The 22,682-nt window shown below is 17.9% G+C and overlaps 1 protein-coding gene across 1 annotated transcript in view; it reads right to left on the bottom strand.

Moving 5' to 3' along the window:
• Positions 1–22,171, bottom strand: part of LOC122715628 — a 30,158-nt gene extending 7,987 nt beyond the window's left edge. The window contains exon 1 of the mRNA XM_043937949.1: positions 21,899–22,171. Within this exon, the coding sequence (XP_043793884.1) occupies positions 21,899–21,920 (22 nt within the window). The 5' untranslated portion in view covers positions 21,921–22,171. The remainder of the gene's footprint in view (positions 1–21,898) is intronic.
• Between the last annotated feature and the right edge of the window lie 511 nt (positions 22,172–22,682).

Here is a 22,682-nt window from a genome sequence, read left to right as displayed (position 1 = left end):
GAATATCTAATATATTAGAAGTGGAATAGACTTTTTTTTTATTTGAATTAAATTTGATGAAAAATAAAATTTAAAATTTTCTAAAATATATTATTTGATAAATGATAAATTATGCTAAGCTAAAATTATTATTTGAATATTTATACAATAGCAATTAATTTAATACTATTTGCTTTTGGAGCATTTAATATCTATTAAAAATAATTCTAAATAGAATATATTGTTTTAGAAATTGATTATGCAATTATAATAACTTAAATTAATTTTATTGTAAAATTTTTAAATATTTTAAAATAAAAATAAATGAAAATATTACAAATTGTATAAAATTTAAATAAAATAGACTCTTTTTCAAGATTTAATATTTGATATACATATAATGCTAAAAATTGTGAATCATTTTTTTAAAATTAATTTTTTAGAATTCACAAGGATTATGAAATTACAATTTTTTCTTTTTTTTAAAACTTTAAAAGTATTTTTTAAATTGTTATTTTCATTGTATCATAAATTATACTCCTAATATTTTTTCTTTAATATTATAAATTTATTAATATTTTGAAAGAAATATATAAAATGATATTCAGAAAATGAATATATGAATTAAAAATTCTTAAGAACTAATTTTTGGAATAAATTTTTTTTTAATTCCAAATTTGATTTTCTTCATTCAAAATTACTTTTACATTATTCATTGAAAATAAAAATTAAATTAAAATAAACAAAATAATAGTTTTTAAATGATTTATAATATTTGAAAATATTTGTTGATTTTAATTTTAATAATTTAAATATTAATATAGAAAACAATTCTCGTTCGTTATTAAAAATTATAAATAAATCAGAATTTTGGTTTTATGTTTCAATCCATTCTATTATGTACATATATAGATAATTTTGAATATCTAAATTAATAAAATTATAAACAAAATAATTAAATAATTAATAAATAAATAAATAATAAAATTATAATAATATAATAAATACATAATAAATATATAATAAATATTTAATAAATATATAATATAATAATATAATATAATAAATGTAATGAACAATATAATACGATAATATAATATGATATAATAAATAATAACTATCTATTTAAAAATCATTTAATTAAGAAATTATTTTAATGTCAAATATACATTCTTGTTGTGTGCTAATTAAATTTATTTCCTCTTAATTAATGTTATATTATAAATCAATTAATATTAAACTTCTTCTTAATTAATTACGAACAAATATAATCATTAATATCATACCTGTATTTCAGATAGAAAATAAAAATAAAACATTCCATGCATGAAGGATGAAATCCAATAAAAAGCAAGAAATTTCATGTTAAAAATTTAAATTCTTCGTATTTAATATCTCAACTCTCATCAATCATCCAACTTTCTTTGATAAATTCAATCGCTTTTAAATTAATTTTATATTCTTATTGACATTAAATATCATTTCGTGCAATTAATTAAAGAAGATTACAGTGGCAGTTTGCGTTCAGATAGCAGATAGGAAATTTAGTCTGTACAATTACTGCCATATCCCAATAAAGTATCGTTGCAGTTCACAAAGGGTTTACTCAGAATCATTCGCTGGTGAAATTGCTAGTTAGATACTTGGAAGATTAGATCCGAAATTGTTGTCTGATGCCAATTGTACTTATTGCACAAATTTTCGAAGAAACGAATTGACAAGAAGAGAGTGAAAGAAAAAAAATGAAAAAGAAAATAGAAAAGAAAAAACTAGAGATTTAATGATGGAATGGAATACTTGTTGAATTTTAATCGAATTTTTGTCTCAATATGATTTGTATTAACTTTATTATTTTACGTTTAAATTAATTTAATATCATTGGATGGAATTGTGAATCTATATAATTACGTTATATAAAGTGTGTGTAGTAGAAAGATAAATTAAAAATTAATTATAAGATATGTACACACGCACGCACAAGCATGCACGCGCACACACACATACACACACACACACACAGAGTTAAAAACAGAATAGGACACTTTTTCTCGAAAATATTGCACGTATTTAAATTTTATATGTGTATCCTTTGTTTAATAATATACAAAAAGCTATCTTAAGTTAGCTAATCTTAACCGTAGTTAATATTTTTTTTTTTACAAATGGTTTATATGGAAAATGAATTGAATAAAATTGAAGTGAAAAGAATTGTAATGTAAATGTATGAAAAAGTTGATGAACGAATTTTTTTATTTAAGAATGAAAAGATTTCTTATATATTTTTATATATTGAATGTAAATTTATATTTATTATATAATCTTAAATATAGAAATAATTATATATTTGTGAAATATTTTCATATTGAAATATTTCGAAAGTAGAATTTTAAAAACCAAGCAAACATAAAAATTTATACAAAAATAAATAATGCTTGGTTGAGCAAATTTAGAGTTACGTAGAAATAAATATATATTTGTGTATATTTCGAAAGGATTAATTTTAGAAACTAAACAAACATAAAAATTTATACAAAAATAAATAATGCTTGGTTGAGCAAATTTAAATTTATGTAGATAAAATAAAATAGTTTTATCTTCATCATATTGACATTATATTCTGAATTTGTCTTGCTTCATTTAAGAAAAATTAAAATGTTTATAATTTAATTAATAAAATTTCAATTTTATTCATTTTTTATGTATTAATTTTTGTGTTTTCTTTAAAGCCTAAAATCGAAAGATATCTCGAGTAACAATATATTAATATCTTGTATATGATGAAATTTTTTTTATGTGGAATACTATTTGAAGAAAATGAAACCAATAAAAATCAAAGTTTAATCCTTTTTTTTAATCCTAATATTATTTTTCAAACATAATAATGTATAATAATAGTATAAGAAAAAATAAAATTTTAAATTACAAAATTTCGTTTAGAATTTAGAATTTTAAAAACATGAAAAGGTACTAAAACTTTGGAAGTTAATTTAAAAAAAAATTGCTTCAAATATAATCTTTCATGTTCAATATAAACTTCATTAAAATCAAAATTTTTGGATTAATTGAATTTCTTTTTATAAAATAAGAAAGTGTATGAAATTTTTTTTTTTTTACTGTGTATCAATTGCGCATATTTTTTTCACTTAATATGCAGAGCTGAAATATATATTTCTAATATTGATAAATATAGAATATATATAGAATATTATAGAATATTTAGTTATATAGAATAAATATAGAAATAAATATTTTTATTTTTTCGATATAAGATTTTGCGAATAAGCTTTTCTTTGATAGTATTTATACATAAAAATATTATCCCTAAATATACAATGTATATATTGGTACCAATTTATATAAATATTATTTTAATAAAACATAAGAAATTTAAATAATAATATTTCGAATATGAAATAAATTTAATATTTTATAGTATAACATAATATATTAATTTTTTTATATCAATGAACGAAATATCTCGTCATCAATCATAATATATTTTGCTTGAATGAAATATCTCATCCCATTTTTCAATGTTTATATTATTGTCTAAATGTCACTTATCAATCATTTTTGGCGATGATAGTGCATAATACGTTCTTTCTCAAGTATTGCATGAATTTTAATATTATGTTATGACAATTTATATTTGTATTTATATTGTATTTTAATCTTTAAAAATTACATTATTAGTAACAATGAAATAGTAATCTATATTACTATTAGTAATAGTAATATAGGTATGAGTTTAGCAATAATCATTCTATTAATGAAAAAATGAATTGAAAAATGCAAGGCATTTCTAATCTCTTTCACATTCATAAATGAAATTTTTTTTATAAAAATAATTTTATGAATTGCTAAACAAAATATGCCTTTTTATTAGAAGATGAAATATATCGGTTATATATCGGTAATGATTTTGCGTTATGAGATATTTTGTACACATCATATGAAGGATATTGCGTTACAAGATATCTTGTCCAAAATGTATCATGATAGACATTACGAGATATTTCATCTATTGACGTGAAGGAGTTCAAATCACACTATTGTATATTAGTATATATATTAAAAAATTAATCTAAATGTATGTAAATGAAATATAAGATTTTTCAATTATTTTTCTGTTATCCCACTTTCGATAATATTTGATAAATAGTATATGATATATTGAGTCACATTTTAAATTAACCATTTATGACTCAATTAAAATGTGAATATTATAATTCACTCGTGTACTGAAATTGAAAATTAATTTTAAAAAATTTTTATTTTCACTTGTTGTTGATGATTGTCTGATGACTAATTCTTTTTCGTCAGAAGATTTCTATTAAAACTTGAAGGAAATGTTGTTCAGAGTGGCATGTGGATTGATACAAAAATGGTAAAAAAATTTGATTTAAAATTCGATTGAGAGAAATGGCGAAAGAAGATTTAAAATTGATAAAAAGAAATAAAAGATGATTCTCCCTCAATTATCCTTAGACGATCTAGAATGACACATGCGATGAAAAGGATTTGCAAACAATAAAATCAGAAATCATGTTGGATTTCGAAAAAGCATGTTAATATAATAGTGAACAAGAAATATGTTATGCCAACTATTACTTATTCCTATAGGAATTATAGTCCATCATAAAAAAATTAAGAAATTTAATATTTAAAAAAATTGAAAGACTTTAATTATTAAAATTGATAATTTTACGATTCTTTTATTGTTGCAATGCAACATAGTTTGTTAAATTTAAACATTAAACCACATGAAATAAAATAATTTACAAATAATTTTTTTCAAATATTATAGAAATATTTAAATTTTTAGTATTTTGTTTCAAATTATTTCAAATTATTTTTATTAAAGTATCGAATAACAAATGTTCGATTCACAAATGTTCTTGTTTTGTTGCTATCTAGAAATGCGATCTTGTTTGAAATCCTGGTACTTATTAAATAAGTCTTGAAACATTGCATTGTAACTGTATCACAAACATTTGAAATTCATCATTCTGCGGCTGTCATTTTTCTGTAATAATAAAAATGTATAATTTTTATTTTAAATTTAATCTTTAATTACAGATATTGGTAGAATGAAATGTTAAATTTATTTTCAAAAAATTAATAAAAAAAAAAATTAAAATTGAAAAAAATTTAAGAAAAGTTTAAATTCATTATATTTTATACATATAAATAAAAGTACATATAAAGATAAATATAATTTATTTTTATAAAATTATTATTTTATTTTAAAGTACTATTTCTTTTTTATTTATTTTTTGAGATCTATTATGAGATTTCTTAAAATGTACGATTTAACATTTATTACAAATTTTTAAATTTTTATTCATAATCTGATAATGAATTTCTTCAGTAATTTCCAAAAACCTTTAAGATATTTAATTTTTTATTGATAAAGTTTTATAAGAGCCAAAAATTATAATAAGAATATGCTATATTCTTTAAATAGATTGGATTTAGGAATATGAATAGGGATTTAAGAAGAAGATTTAATATAATTTTCTTATTATCATTATGTGTGATAAATATTTTTAGTGAAAAATTATTTTCTTACTTAAGTTCAAGCATAAAAAATGCTTTTCTTTAAATATTTTTTAAATATTCATTATTTAAAAACAAATTTATAATAAATATATTTTCTTCACATTTCCCTAAAAATAGATTTTATATCAATTTTGTCAACTAAAGAAATTATTATAAATGTTTTAAATAACTGTTTTAATTCTAAAATAAATTATTTCAATTAACTATTAATTTTTATTAAATTAGTAATATCACATCCTTTCTTATTAAAATAAAATATAACAAATTATTTGACTCAATAAATTTATTCACGTAAATAGAATATTTTATTTTATCTCACGAACATCATAATTTGTTTCCATTATTTTCACAAAGTACATATAAAATACAACGAATATATTTTATATAGTCTAATATATTCCATTTATGAATACGATTATTTTTTTTATTATGTAAGAAATATTTATTATATTTTATATTTATATAAATATTATACTATATAAGAAATATTTTATCGATTTTTTTCATCGTTTTTTTAATTTTTCATAAAATTTTGCATTCATTCAATTTTCAAAGAAATCATTACATAGAAAAAAAAATTAGAAAGGTATTGATGAAAAGTATTGTAAAAAAAGAAACTGAGAACTCGACGTGTAATATTTCACATCGTAATATTCCATAGTAGAAAAAACTAAAGGATAATACAGGAAAGGTAGTAACACGTAATGATAATGCAGAAAATGTATCATGTAATGCAATATAATAACGCATGTAAACATTTTTCATCTCTTTATGAATCTTTTCATTTTCTCTCTGTTTATTCTTCCAATTTTATTTGTGTGTATAAAACATTTTTGCAGCTTAAATAGACATAATTTAAAAGTTGAAAAATTTCTCTTAGTTTTGATTTTAGAATGATAATTCAAATAAATATTAATATGGGAAATAATATTTAAAATTAAGATTGAGTAGTATCAAAAGCTCTTTTTGTCTTTTATCACATGTACCTTCTTTATAAAAGTTTACATTTTTATAAAAGTTTTATGATTTTATTTTCCCACATTAATGATCAAAGCGATTCAAATTTTATTAATATATTTCAATAATATTTATAAGATTTTATACGCTTTACATATGGAGTGATCTAATCAGAATTTCATTCCCATTCTTTATTTTATCTTTTTAAAATCTTTTTTATTTTTTTATATATAAATTTTTATAAAATAAAAAGATATGTTTTAATATAATATAATTTAAATCAATTTTTTTATGAAGAATTATCAAGTCAAGTTGATTATTTTATTAAACATATAATAGTACAATTATAATTTTTAAATTTGTAAATTAAATAATAAATTGTGAAAAAATCTTATAAAACTTAAAAAAAAAACTATATATGTGAATGAGAATTAAAAATAAATCAATAATTTTTCAAATTTTTATTTTAAAACCTTAAAAATAAAATGCGCAAATAATGAAAAAATTTTTTGGAATATATTATTTATTATTTGAAATAATATATTATTATTTTATATATTATTATTAATATATATATTAATATATTATTTTATTTGATAAAATGTTATTTAAAATAATTAGGTATTATTTTATTTAAATAAATAAGTAATATTTATGTATGCACAACAACAAATTTTTTTCTAAATTATTTTGTCATGTTTTGATTTTGAAATAAAATAATTTTTATCTTGAATTCAATTTCTCAAATAATCTTAATCATTTCTTATTAAAAATCTCAATATTGTTAAAAATATATGTACCAGAAATATAAATTTCTTAAAATGTTTTATGCATATAAACTCACAATCAGATATATATTTGTCAATATATATATATAAAGTAGAACAATTTTATTTACAATTGTTACAATAGATTTATCACAATATGGATGTTTTTCTCATTAATTGTTTGAAAATTAATAATTAATAATTTTGTAAATAAATATAGTTACAATGAAAAAGAATTTTTGAATTCTAACTTTTACAATTTTTATTCTTTATTTTTATTTTTATCATGATCAAAAGTTAATTTATTCAAAATCTCATACATCAAATTGTTATTTAATATGAGTAGATTAAATAAAATAAAAAATTATTTGAAAATAATTTATTTGCATCTCACACGAAATAATATTATTTTTTTATATTATTTGTAAAAAAAAATAAATTTTCAAATTGTTTTAATTTGATATCTTATTTTAAGTAAATTTAAATAAGTTGTGTTCAATTTTAGTTATCAATCTCTTTGAACATGACTGCATATAATTTTTTATTTGAAATAATAAAAATTTATTTAAAATAAAAAGAATAAATAATTATTTCAAATAAAAAATATATTTATATAAGATAAAAATATTTGCAAATAAATTATTATAATTCAAATGATTATTTCAAATAATAATAGAAGATAAAAAATAACAAATAATAAATATTTTTATATAATAATATAAAGTACACAGATTTTATTTCAGATCAAGAAGTGCAAAGATGAAGAAAAAGAAACTTAAATCTTAATCTAGATTAAATATATATATTATAAAGAAAAATAATCTTGGGTAATAAAAGTTTTATGTGAAAAAGATATATATTTCATTGTAGAGAAACATCTTTATATTTTTTTCCTGAAATTAAATAATAAGTATTTATCTTTTAAATTATTATTATTTAAATAATATTATTTATATATTATTAATATATTATTATTATATATTATTAATTATATTAATATAATTATTAACATAACAATTAATTAATAAAAAATATACAATTAATATAATTAATATATAACAATAATAATAATTAATTAATATAATAGTATAAATATATTTATAGAATAATATAATAATAAAATAATACAACAAATAAAAAATAAAATATGATTTTATTTGAATAACTATTTAAAAAATTTGTTTTAATAAAGCTCAGTTTTAATTCTGATATTCTATAGTATAAAAGATTTACTCAAAGCTACAAAGCAATTTAGTTCAAATATTATTTTAAAATAATTATTTCAAATAATATTAATTATTATTTGATAAATAATATTTTTTTTATTTGATCAATTAAGAAAATTTATGATGAGATAATTATATTTGGGAAAATAATAAATTGAAGATTTAATTATTTGAGGACATTTATTTGAAATTTCATGAATTAATATTCAGAATAAATATTGAATAATAAATAAAATAAATAAATAAGTAATAATTAAATAAATAGAAATAATAATATGAACAAAACACAGTATAAATATACAAATTTAATAGTGCACATGAGATCTATTAATTTGATCGAATTCAAATAATAAATAAAAAAAAAATAATTATAAATAATAAATAATCGATTCAATTGCAAATTACATTTATTTATTTTTTGTTATGAAATATTTGTGTCATTTCAAAGATAAATTATTTTTCTAAAGAATTTAAAAAATAATTTTTGGACCAATATAGAATATATTATGAATACTAGAATATAATATAATTTAAAGATTTTTCAAAACCTTCATTAGAAATATGCTTATTACATGTATTAAAATATCTTTCATTCAATTAAAAAATTTTTTTTCCAATCTTTTTTTCTGTTTTATAAACTATGTTTCATTCTTTCTCCAAGGGATTGATTGAGTTTCAGAGAATTCGTTTAAGGTTTCACTTTCATTAACGTCAATTCAACGTCAATACTTTTTTTTCTTTTTTTTATTAGATCTTTTGGTTCATTATACTATAAGATTTTTTCATAGAAACAAATTTATTATACTTTTTATTGTGTAAATAACAATTAAAAAAAATTTTTAATTTTTTTTTATTTTTATTTTTATTTTTATTTATTTGTTTGTATTAAATTTTGCTTTTGATAATATTGCGTCAATTACATTTATTCACTTATACTTATCAGTGACAAGTTATTTTTGAAATTTTCAAAACATTTTTAGATATTGTTAATAATTTTTAAATAATTTTATGATTTTAATATAGAATTGATATTCTATATATTTATTTATTATAATTATTATAATTGTTATTGATTTATTATAAAAATAATCTAATAATTGCAAAATATATGTTATAATAAATAGAGTGTATGTGTGTGTGTAATTATAATCTAATATATATAATAAATATATATATTATTATCTATTAATATGTATTATGTTTGCAATTGACTATTTTGTTAAAACATATAATAAAATTATATAAAAATGTTATATTTTAAAGAAAGATCATTTATATGAATTTTCATGAAAATATTTTATAAATAATTATAAAATAATGTTAATCACAAAAAAATCAATAAGTATTTATTTATTATGTTGTTTGATCTCTTTTTCATAATATTTGTTTATTTCAGTGAAATCTAGTTAAATTTATTCTTTTTAACTTAAACTTAACTTTAAAACTTAAGAACTCAGCTGAATTTTATGTATACATATATATAAAGATACACACTTACAATACCATTTAGCATTTTGATATAAAAACGAGCTTTTAGAATTTCATTTTTTGAACACAACAATGCAACAGTTGTGTTTTATTGTTTTTCCTTGCGTCAACACATTAATACTTTACTTATAATAAAATAAAAATTAATAATTAATCTTTTTTAAAGAAACAAAATATAAATGTTATGATTAATGTTATATCAATTAGAAGATTATGAGAGAGTTTTTAAAATATAATCTATTTTATTTGATTACATATAATTATATTTTATTACAGTATTTTCCAACTTTTTTCGAATTGCGATCTCTTTTCGTAATATTTAAATAAAATAATGCTCGATTAACTACTGCACAATTTCGTTCTGAATAAAATAATATGTAAAACAAAAAATAGAAATATTTCCAAAGAATAATTTTTCTTAAAGTATATTATATTGGTTTAAAATAATTTATTTTCATATTAATGAAAATAGAGGTATATTTGGAAATATTGTTAATAATTTATATCAAAGTATTTAAAAAGGTATTAATATTATTTAATTTCTAATATTATGAATAATAAGAGCGAATGATTTATCAACCAATAACATTTATATAAAACTATAATTTTATTATTTCTGATTTAATCTATAAAAGAGTAAAATGTCAATTAACTTTTTTAACAAGTATTCAATCACTGAAATCATAAATAAAATTATTTACATCTTAATTTTATGGTTTTATGTAAATTTTCTAAAAAATTTAGAGAATATAAAATGATATGAGATTTTATGCTATATATAGAATACTAAAGATAAAAGATAATTATAAATATAATTTAAAATATTCGATATAATGATTCCTTTATTTTAATAGCTAACGTTATATTTATTTGAGTTTATATATTACATAATAATTAGACATTTTACATACAAAATACATTGAAAAATATCTGTGATTGAGTACTATTTTTAGATTACATCAACTGCAATGAAAAAATTTTTATGCATATTTTGTATAAATTTTTATACATATCTTTTTATTTTATATATTACGTTTTTTTAATGCACAATATTGTAATAAAAAGAATCAAATCTTAAGAATGCGTGACTAAAATTAGAAAAAAATCTGATAATATAAATAGTATGTTAATAGTACATATATATATTTTTCATCAGTTCTAATGGAGAGATTATTTAGTTTCACAAAACTTGCTATGAAGCCACATTGAAGTCTATTATTTAACTTTTAACTAAGTCTATTTATTAACTTATTTTTTGTTTGAAATGTATACGTTATATAATATATATATAATATACGCTATATAATAAATATAAATAGACAAAATAACATTTAACAAATATATAATAATTAACAAATATTAAACGAAGATTATGAATTATTTAAATTTATATTCGTTTGAAGATATATGTTTTGATTGAGAATAATATTTGCTTTTCTTGGATATTAGCTTAATTATTAATTTTAATATTAATTGAAATAATTGTTTACCAAAGTTCCAAGTTTAAAATGCTAAAGTTTGTTAATATATTCTATGGATTTAAATAAATGAAAAATATTATATAAACATAGGTTTAAAAAAATTAAAAAAATATAAAGAATTAAATAAACAATAATAAACAATAAACAATAAACAAATAATAAACAAAAATTGAAAGGAAAAAATAACAAATGCGGCTACTGCGATATAAATATAATATGAAATGATATGAATATGAAGCTCATTAATATTCAAATTAATATCAGTAATAATAATTAGTATTAAAATACAAATAACAGTAATAATAAATTAGTAATAAAAATATTAGTAATAAAAATTAGTAATAATAAATAAGTAATAAAAATTAACATTAATTTAATAATTAGAAATTATAAACACAGTTCACATAAAATTATAAAATATATAAATATCAGTAATAATAAATACTTAACTTAATTTATTTTCTTCAAATTTCATATTTTTATTTGTAATTTTTTAAAAAGTATTAAACCATTTAAACAATCTTTTTATATAAATTTTTGCTTATTTAAAGACTCATAGAATATATTGATGAAGTTTAGTATCTTAAATTTATATATCCAAAAAATTTTTATTTCAAATATTAATATATCTTGTAAATATATTATTTCAATTAATAATTCCAACTTACATATAATAAATTATATATAATTTTTAAAATACATATGTATTTTATATGTATTTGTATGTAAAATTTATAGAAATAAAATTTTGAAATATTATTTTATTTAAATATTATCTTATTAAATAAAAATATTTTAATTATCATTTTTAGTATTTTCTATTTACAGTTTACATGATCGGATAAATTGAATTGTACAAAAATTAAGGAAATATAAATATTCTGAGAATTGTTGACAATTTTTTTCTTTTTAAAACCATTAAAAAATAACAAAAAATATTTCTTATGAAATAAATAAAAAATATAAAAGATTATGTATTTATGAAAGATTTAAATATAGAAAATTTATAAGAATGATATACAAAAAAAAAAAAAAAACTCCAAGGAAAATATTATGATATTTAAAAGGTGAAACAAAATTTAATCTATTTTAATTTTATTTTCCTAATTGTATTTAAAAATGTATTTATAAATTTTTATAAACACTGTAATTGTGTTTATAAAAATTTTAATTTGTTTAAATATCTGTATACGAATAAAATAGAAAAAAATATTCAAGATAGGCATTTCATGTTTCTAAATAACATGCTTGAAAGAAAAGTTTCAGTTCTAGAAATTATTAGAGATAAATCAGTAATAATTAAATAGAAAGTGCGACAGTTAAATAAACATTACTGTAATTTGCAATTCTTTTCTCCGTATGGAAAATTTTCTATATATGCATTATATTGATTATAATAATAAATAAATCATAAAATTTTAAAAATTAAGATTTTAGATTATTAAATTAATTAAATTAATTAAATTAATTAATAATTATTAAATTAATATTAATAGAATAATTAATAATTATTAAAATAATTATTCTATATCTAAAATTAGTCATCCTATATTTTTAAAAAGTGACACTGTAATTATGTAGCAAATAAGTATTAAAAATTATTAACTACAAATGATAAAATGGCTTTAAAAAACTTTATATTGATATTGATAGCAATATCTACTATACACGATATTAATACATTTGAGACAGAGAACCAATTCTAGAAACTGAAATAAATATTAAATTTATTAATTAAAAATATTAGTTGAAATTTTAGTTTAATTAATTATGTTTAAATTATGAACAATTTGTTGCCATTAAATAAAACAAAATAAAAATAAAATCATCTCGTTCTAATTTGATTTTATTTAGTTTAATATAAAATTTCAATTGCTTAATTTCAATAACTTAATAAATAAATTTTTGTGCATTAATTTTTATGTTTACTTTACTCTATAATCGATCTTTTTTTTTATATATTAACATACTATACATTTAATTATATTTAATTATTTATTATAAATTGTTGATTTTCTTTTCGTTATTGGAATTTAATAAATCTTTATTTGTTATTTGTTCATAGTAATTTATATTTTTTTTGAGTTAAAATAACTTTAGAAATTAATTTTAGAATATTATAGAAAAAAAAGAATTTGAATTTTCAAATGTATTTATTATATTTATGTTATAATAAATGATAAGAAAAAAATTTTGTTATTTTATAAAAAAGTTTTTATAAATTTTAATTTTTATTTAATTATAATTATTTTGTATAACTACTTTTATTAATATCTATTATATTAATATCTACTTTGGTATTATATAAATTGATTCAATAATTTTATAACAATAACTGTTACTATTCTCAAATTTCAAACTTCTTAATTACTAATTTTTTAACTTATAATCTTATATAATATATGTATAATATATGAAATTGATATCAAATATAAATCAGTGATTCTAGTAATTTTAATTCAATCTGTCTCCATTCAATGTTAAATTGATAATGCATTGTATCATAATTATATTAATTTTCAATTGTTTCGTGTATAAAATATAAATTAATATATTTATGTTATATAATATATATAAATATATATTCGTTATTCATTTCTTAATATTTAATATAAATTAAACATATATAAATCAAAATAATAAATTTCTCTATGAATATGTTTTGTTCACAACATTATAACAATTGATGGTGACATTTCAATTAAACTAGTAGAAAATAGCACAAATTATAATTATAATAACATGGATATATTCCAATAATAAGTAGAAATGTATTGTAATAAAATATATAAATTTAAAAATGAAATAGGATCACGAATTTAAAAATGATAAGAATCTCGTTTAATCAGAGATATATTTCTTAGTTTTGGATTTTCGTTAATAAGATTCAATTTTAATGAAATGATATATCGAATCGCGATTTTTATGATGTGATTTATAATTATATTATTATCATTATGATTAATAAAATTTATATTATATTATTGAATTTTTTGAAAAATATAAAAATTAATCCTTTTTTTGAATTTTAAAATTAATTTTATAAATTGAATTTTAAATGAAATATTTTTTGAAATATTTTCTGCATGAATAACTTTTTATCTTCGTATGTTTAATTTTTAAAAATCACATTATAGAATAAATTATAAGAAAATAGTATTCGTTTTTTCTAAATGATTTCTGGTTATTTTGTCACACTTTTTTTTTCAATTAAATTAAATTCAATTCAATTAAATGCCGCAGTAATCTTTTTCATGTTTGACTTCTACGTTTGAATTATGTAAAATTCTTATAAATTCACTGCGATATTAATTATTATTTAGATTTATTATTATTTATATTTATATTTATTTATATTTCAAAATTTATGTAATTAACTTTTCAAAATAATTAAATTAGTTTTATATGTTCAATTATTTTTTGATACAATAATTGATTTTAATAAAGGTAAAAGATTGTAAGTATTAAATTTATTAAGTATTGTGTTGGTTTAAATTATTTAATAGTATCATTTTAAATTTTTGATACATTTTTTCATGCAAATTCATTCTTTTAAGAATAAATAAATAATTCTATCTCTTACACATTGTTTCTCTTTATTTTATCTAATGCAAATTTAAATCGATTATAACTTAATAAATCTTAACCGATATTTTTGTATTTCATAAATTTGCATTTGTTTGCATTTGAGACATATAAAATCACCCTCTAAATGTATTTCATGAATATACTAATATCCTATATATGCATATAATATGAATATGAATTATAATATTACTTGTATTATAATATATGAAAAAATGACAAAATATAGTAGGGAACAATCGTTAAATAATACATGAATAGAAGAATGAAATACAAGCATGAAAGAAAAAGAGAGAGAGAAAAACGAAAGAGTAAGAAGTATGAAGAAAAAAAAAAGACAAAAATATATGGATTATATGGAAAAATATATGTGTATAATAAAAAAAAGTAGAAATGGTTCTTTTGTTTTTAAAAAATTTTTTAAAATAACGCCAATGATGAAAAAAAATTATGAATTCGAATGATTACAAAAGAACGCGATTCTTTATGATATTTTATAAAGAGATAGTAATTTCAAGGAACTTTACAAAAGTTTTGTTTCGATTTATTAATAAAAAATAGTAATCAATCATAGATGTCTTGTGACGATATCGTAATTTATTGAATTTGAATAAATAATCGATTTGTTTTGTCAATTGAAAATACATTTTGCATATTAATTTAGAAGATTGAACAGAAAATAGAATATAAAATATATAGTTTTATTTTCATCTTATTTTTCTTAATGCAAACTTAAATTGATTATAACTTAATAAATTAATCTCAATTTATTGGTATTTTTGTATAATTTTTGTATTATTTTTATCATTAGAAAAGTATCCCATGAATTTATGTATATGTCATTTTTATTAAATATTTTTTATTTTATTTGAAATTAATATTAATTCTTTATTTACCCTACATATATTATAAATTAATATATTAATTTATAATTATTATAAATAAATAAATTATTATAAATATATTAATTATAATTATAAATTATATATATTTATAATTATAATTATTAATAAATTATATATATTTATAATTATAATTATAATTATAATATATTATAAATTAATATATGATAATAACGCAAGAATCTATCTGTAAATACAAACACAATCATTTCTCGATATCGATTCTTTTATCAAAGTTCTTATTTTTCTCATGGATGTCCATTTTCAATCAGTTTACAAAGTTTTATAAATAAAATATTCCTTTTTAAATTTCTTCTTTCTATTCCTTTTTCAATGTTTCTCAATTCGTTCTTTGAAACGATTCAACGCAATCAAGAATTTTTCTTCGGTCGATTATCATTTTTTATTTTTGTGTCAATTGCAGGGTTGCTCAGGGATACATATAATAATATATGTATATATATATACATATTGATGAAAAGTGTTCTCTTCTTTCTGACGACCTGAAGCGCGACCATTTGCATATAAATTCCTCTCGCGAAACAGTGAAGAGACCGAATAAACTCGCGCTCGAAATTGCGATACCAGCCACGACTAAGCGAGGGTATTCGAGTCAATTTATTGAAATACAGCTGCTCTGAAGGCTGCTGAGATCTCGGCGGCCATCATTTATCGTTTCTTTGATGAATTTTGAAGATATTGAATTTGATTATATCGAATCAGGTTATAAGGAATTTTTAAATTATATTATTTTAAAAATTTTTTGAAATTTTATATTTTTATTTAATTTAATAAAGAATTTATTTTTTAAATGACACAAATATTTCATACGAAAGCTAAATAAATAATTGCCATTAAATAATTCATTTCATAAGATAAATTACTTGCAATTTACTATTATTATTTGTTACTATTATTATTTGTTATTTTATTTCGATGAAAAAATAACTAGTTTTTTAATGCAGCATTAAATGTTTATATTTTATTATTATTTCTGACTAACATTATTACACGTTTATTACGATTATTATTACATAAATTGCTCAATACTTCGAAAATTATTTTAGGAATGAGTTTTCCATTAACCTCCTTACTACAAAGACAAGATATTTTACGCAGCAAGACATCGTTTATGAGATGTTATAAACAAGATGTTATAAACATGATATCATCAAACAATCGTTTGTAAAATGCTATGAAGAATATATTTTGCATATCTTTTCACTAGAACGCGGGATATCTCGTCCAATGATTATAATTAATAAGGCACACACGAAATATCTTTTATAGTTTCTTATAGTTTCTTTTATAGTTTATAGTTTCTTATGAATGATATTGCTGTCTCAATTATTATTTGAAATAAATTTCACTTAAATCTGTTGTGAATAATACTTGTAATAATACTATCGTGACTTATTGTTAGACATTAAATGAAATAGTATTTTCTTAAGAAAATATTTCAGCTTTCTAATACATGTTTTCTTTCCTTGGATCTATTTCTTTTTTTATTTAAATTAAAATATATGTTTTGATTTTATTAGAATATTTTTAAATGTTTTTTTAGATTATTTGATCAAAGAATTTAATAAATAAATAAAATTTAATAAATATTTAAAATATATTTTATAAAATTGTAAATGTCGAATAAATAAAGAAATTATTTATTTTAATCTAAAAACTTATTTTTAAGATGAATATTCTTTTAGATTTTATTCAAATATTCTTAAAGTTGAAAAAATATAAATATTTAAAAATGTAAATTTCATAAAATTGAAAAAAAAATATAATTTAATTATTTTAAATATAAGATATATTTAAAAATTTTGAAATTTTTTAAAATTGAAAAAGTTTCTCGAATTTAAAAATTTTATGCTATTTGAATTCTTGAAAAATAGGGAAATCATAATTGATATAAATAATTTAATTTTTAAATTTTAAACTTATTTTGATTATTGATTCATTTGTTTAATTTCGCTAGTATATTATAATATTATACAAAGAAAAAATAAAAATAAAAAGAAATTATTCGCGATAAATGGTATTCTGAGAAATCTTCCATGAAAAGTCTCCCATTATTTTTGGTCACTGGTCATTAAATTAAACAAAAATCTTTCTAGGATAATGCTGCCTAAAATAACGTTGTTTTTGAGAAAATTATATTTGAACTTATATATAATTTAAGATATCTCAATTTAGCAGGAATGCAACATAATCCCAAAGCAAACGGTAATATATTCCAGACAGTTTACATTATCATTCTATGAGCGAGAAGATTTATGATATACGATAAATTCTTGATTAACATCGGATCTTTATGTGATATTAATAATAATAAATTTTATTATATTAAATATATAATATATATAAATATTAATTTAATTCAAGGAATTTCCTTAAATTTGGAAATATCGCAAGTAGAGAGACTGACTACGATCTTATTAACTATTTTCGAACTGAAAATTCGCGTTCCTTCCCATTAAAATCCAAAATGGGATAAAGAATTTCCCGTGGAAGAAAGAATTTCTAAAGGCACGATTCTTCATCAAAAATTAAGAAAAATTACATTTAATTAACATTTCGTTATGAATATGTCCACTACTTTAACGGCCGGATACGATAAATAAATAATTTTCTTGTAACTACACATTGTATTCTGATCGTTAGACACGATAACTTGACATTGTGAGAGACCAGATCTCGTACAAACACACATACCGCACTATAATACACTCTTTATCGTTAAGAAAATATACCATTTATACCATTTGTCGAAGAGCATTCTATGAATATATATCAAATTAAGCTTCCATCCACCATAAACACTATTGTAGACATATATATATAAGCCTAAAACAAAAGTGACGGTATACAAAACGTAATTAGATAATACGTGCGATCATTTATGCGATGCATTGTAATGAAAAATTATTTTATATAAAAGTAAGTATTTTTTTATTTATTTTCAATGATAGCTTTAATTCTGAGTAATCATGTAGCTTGAAGCATTATAAATTGCTTTCTGAAAAACTAATCAAAATAATTTTAATTTCATTGATTACTTTACATTTTTTTAAATTTTATAACAAGGGATCAATTTTTTGTACAAATTTTTTTAGATTATTAAAGGAAAAATATTCAGTTAACTATATATTAAATTATTCTAAGTATATTATTTCAATAGAAAAATAATAATTTTACATACCTATATACTTTTAATCAATTAATTAATTATTATTTATATTTTATAGTTGAAGCAAGTTTCTAATTCTTTTGTTAATAAATTTTTTCTTTTTAATAAAAAACTTATTATAGTTATTAGTATTAATTTTTTGTTTTGTATTTTCAAAGATTTTATTATTTAAAATAATTTTATAGTGAAAAGAAAAAAAATATGATGGATTTAATATTAGTTACAATTGATTAATTGTTGTTCTTGCTTTATATAACTAAATATTATCAAATTTCTTTACTCTTATAGAAAAAAAATTTCTTTATAATTTTCTAATTAGTAAAATAAAAGCAAATTATTTATTTCATTTTTTTATTATTCGCATAAAAATTTCATTTTATTTCAAAAATTTATAAAGTGATTCTTTATAATTGCAATTGGATTTTTTGTGATTTTAAATTTCTGTATATTTCCTATGTATCTGACACTTTGATATGATTGAAATTTTTGAATTTTAATTTCAATAATATACATTCATGAAAAGATTGAAAATTGATAACTTTAACAAAAAATAACGTTGTTATTGTTAATGTTAACAATAATTATAAATTAAAATTTAAAAAATTTCATAATATATTAAGATTTGATAAAATAGAAAAAAGAAGAAAAAAAAATTTTGATCCATTTTTAGAGGAAAGAAAATGTTTTTCCTTTTATATTACCGAAATATGAAATCATTATACATATTTTATATTATCATCGTTCAAAAATCGTCAGTAATTATTTATATATTCTCATATATTTTATTATTTATATTATATGCAAATATATATAAGAAAAATAACAATTTTTTTAAATAAATTTCTAATTAATTTATCTAGAATTTTTTTAATTATTGTATATATATTTTTTGTATTAAAATATTCTTTAAATTTAAGTACTTTAAATACATCTCTTTCCGCTTTTTAGTTTTTTTTCCAGATTTTACTTATTTTTTTCCAGATTTTACGTATTTATTTAAGTCGATATTTTGTTAAAAGCTCTGAATTCATATTTAAATAAACACGTTGCCTTCTAAAATTCATTGAAATTACCTTTAAATTAATTGTTTTAAATTAGTTAATACTATTATGATTATTTATTTCATTTCTTACAAATTAAATATGTAAATATTATTTTAGTTGATTTATTTTAACGAAAGTTGAAATTTATATTTTAATTATATTTTAATTTGTTAACCAATTATTTCTTAATCAGAAACTTTTTTAAATATACAAATTATTATATAAATATACAATATATTATATAAATATACAATTAGACAATAAAATAAAAATAGACAATAGACAATTAGATAAATAATTGACTTCATTTTAGTCATACTTCATTTACATTATTTTTCATTCTTATATATAAATAGATAATTAATGTGATACAAATAAATAATTAATAATGACGCGTTAAAAATAGATAATTATTTAATAAACGATTATTTGAATTAAATTGTATTTAAAATTTTGACAATTTATATTAATAAATATAATTCATCATTTATCTATTAAAAGATCATATTATTTATTATTAACCATTTTATTTCGAAAAAAGATTTCATCCTCTAAAATTATAATTATATATATAAAAATTTATCAAATTTTTAGATATTATAATTACATGTAATAATATAATTAATCAATTTTGTAAATACAGAAAAAAGAAATATAACTTTTGTTCACATTCAATATTTTTGATATTTCATAAGAAAAAAAATTTCATATTTTTATTAAAAAAAAAACACTCTAGAATTATAACAAAAAGAAAAGTACACAAATTATATCACACAAAAAACTTTTTATATTTTCAATTCCTTTAATAGAACTATTTTATTTAATTCATATTCGTTTTGAACACACTTTTATTTTATTTTTCATAAAAATCCAATAATCAAATGATCAAATGATATTAACATATCAATTTGATTACGATAGAAAAATCATTTAAACATTGTTAAATATATATATACGAATTTTTTTACGATCTAGAGTAAATTCATTTAACAAAAATTTAGTGAAAGATTTTTTATAATTTGAGAATACTTTTTTTTTTGCATTTTTGCACGATTTTTATAAAAATTTATAAAAAATTTGTTATTAATTGTTCTTTTATATTTTTTTCTTTATATTATTAAAATTTAAAAAATATTAATTAAGACATAAAAGAACATTTTTATCGGATTTCAACAATAATTATTATTTTATTTATCTATTTCTAATTTTTTATAATAATAAAAAATTAATATTTTATAATTATTAATATTAATATTTTATAGCAGTTGTTATTTTTAACGCCGCAATTTAATTAATGCAATGAAATCTTTATTTTATTAATCTCATATTCATTTTATATACAAATATAAGACAACTATAATAAAAATAAATAAATTATTTAGTAAAATAAATTTCGAATAATATTCTCAATAATTATTTTGCATATTTTAAGGAAAAAAAGACCAATTCTTTGCAATGATATTTATTCATAACAAATATTTATATAGACAAATAAAAACTTCATTCCAAAAATATTCTTCTTTAAATTAAATTATTATTAAATTATAATCACACGATTAAATTCATTAAATTTAAATACTTCACGTTTCCTTTCAAAATTTTAAGAAAATTAAGAATTGATTGTCCAATAATTGAAATGGAAAACATAATAGTCTTTATAGAATTGATTGTCCAATAATTGAAATGGAAAACATAATACTCTTTATCTAATCTGTTACCTCGTTCAATTGATTCTGTCATACGTATTTATATCACATGTGCGTATTTTAAACTCTTCCTGCACTTTTTCTTCACTTTTCACTCCCTCATATAAAATTTCCATGAATAAAATTCTTCGTAAATCAAGTTTCTTCATCATCTTCCTCATTTAAGAAAATTACAATATCGAAAGTTATTATTATAATTCTATACAATATATATGTCTCGTTAAATGAAAGTCACTCGAGACATTCGCCGTGGTAAATCACGGAAAGACAAAGATCGTAGCGTTTTTCGAGAGGAACGCAAATAGACGATACATTCGGAACGAAAGTCGCGCGAGGACTGCGGCTAGGACCGGTTGGTTCATTTTGCGCATCCTCGCGGCCTACGACACCCTCTCTGCGACCTGGAACGTGAATTAGACATTATCAAAATATAGGGGAAAGGATGGTGTCGTCAAATCACTCGAAATGGATTGATTTTGATTAAAATTTCTTTACGTTTTTATTGTACTTAAGATTTTTGCAAATATAGAAGAAAAAGTATTATCATTCGAAATAGATTAATTTTGATTAAAATTTTTTTATTTTTGTTTTTTGTCATTATAAACTTAGGATTTTTGCAAATTAAAAAGAATACTGTCAAATCAGTCGAAACGAATTGATTTTTATTAAAATTTATTTAATTTAATTTTTGTGATTACAAATTTGATTGTAAACAAGATTTTTACAAACTAAAATAAAAGAAAGCGTATTGTCATTGAATTACTTCGAAAGTGAGTTTGATTAAAGTTTTTTTATT

The sequence above is a fragment of the Apis laboriosa genome, unplaced genomic scaffold, assembly GCF_014066325.1.
Source record: "Apis laboriosa isolate Shangri-la unplaced genomic scaffold, ASM1406632v1 scaffold39_cov144, whole genome shotgun sequence".
NCBI lineage: Eukaryota > Metazoa > Arthropoda > Insecta > Hymenoptera > Apidae > Apis > Apis laboriosa.
This window is presented reverse-complemented; position numbering and strand designations above follow the sequence as displayed.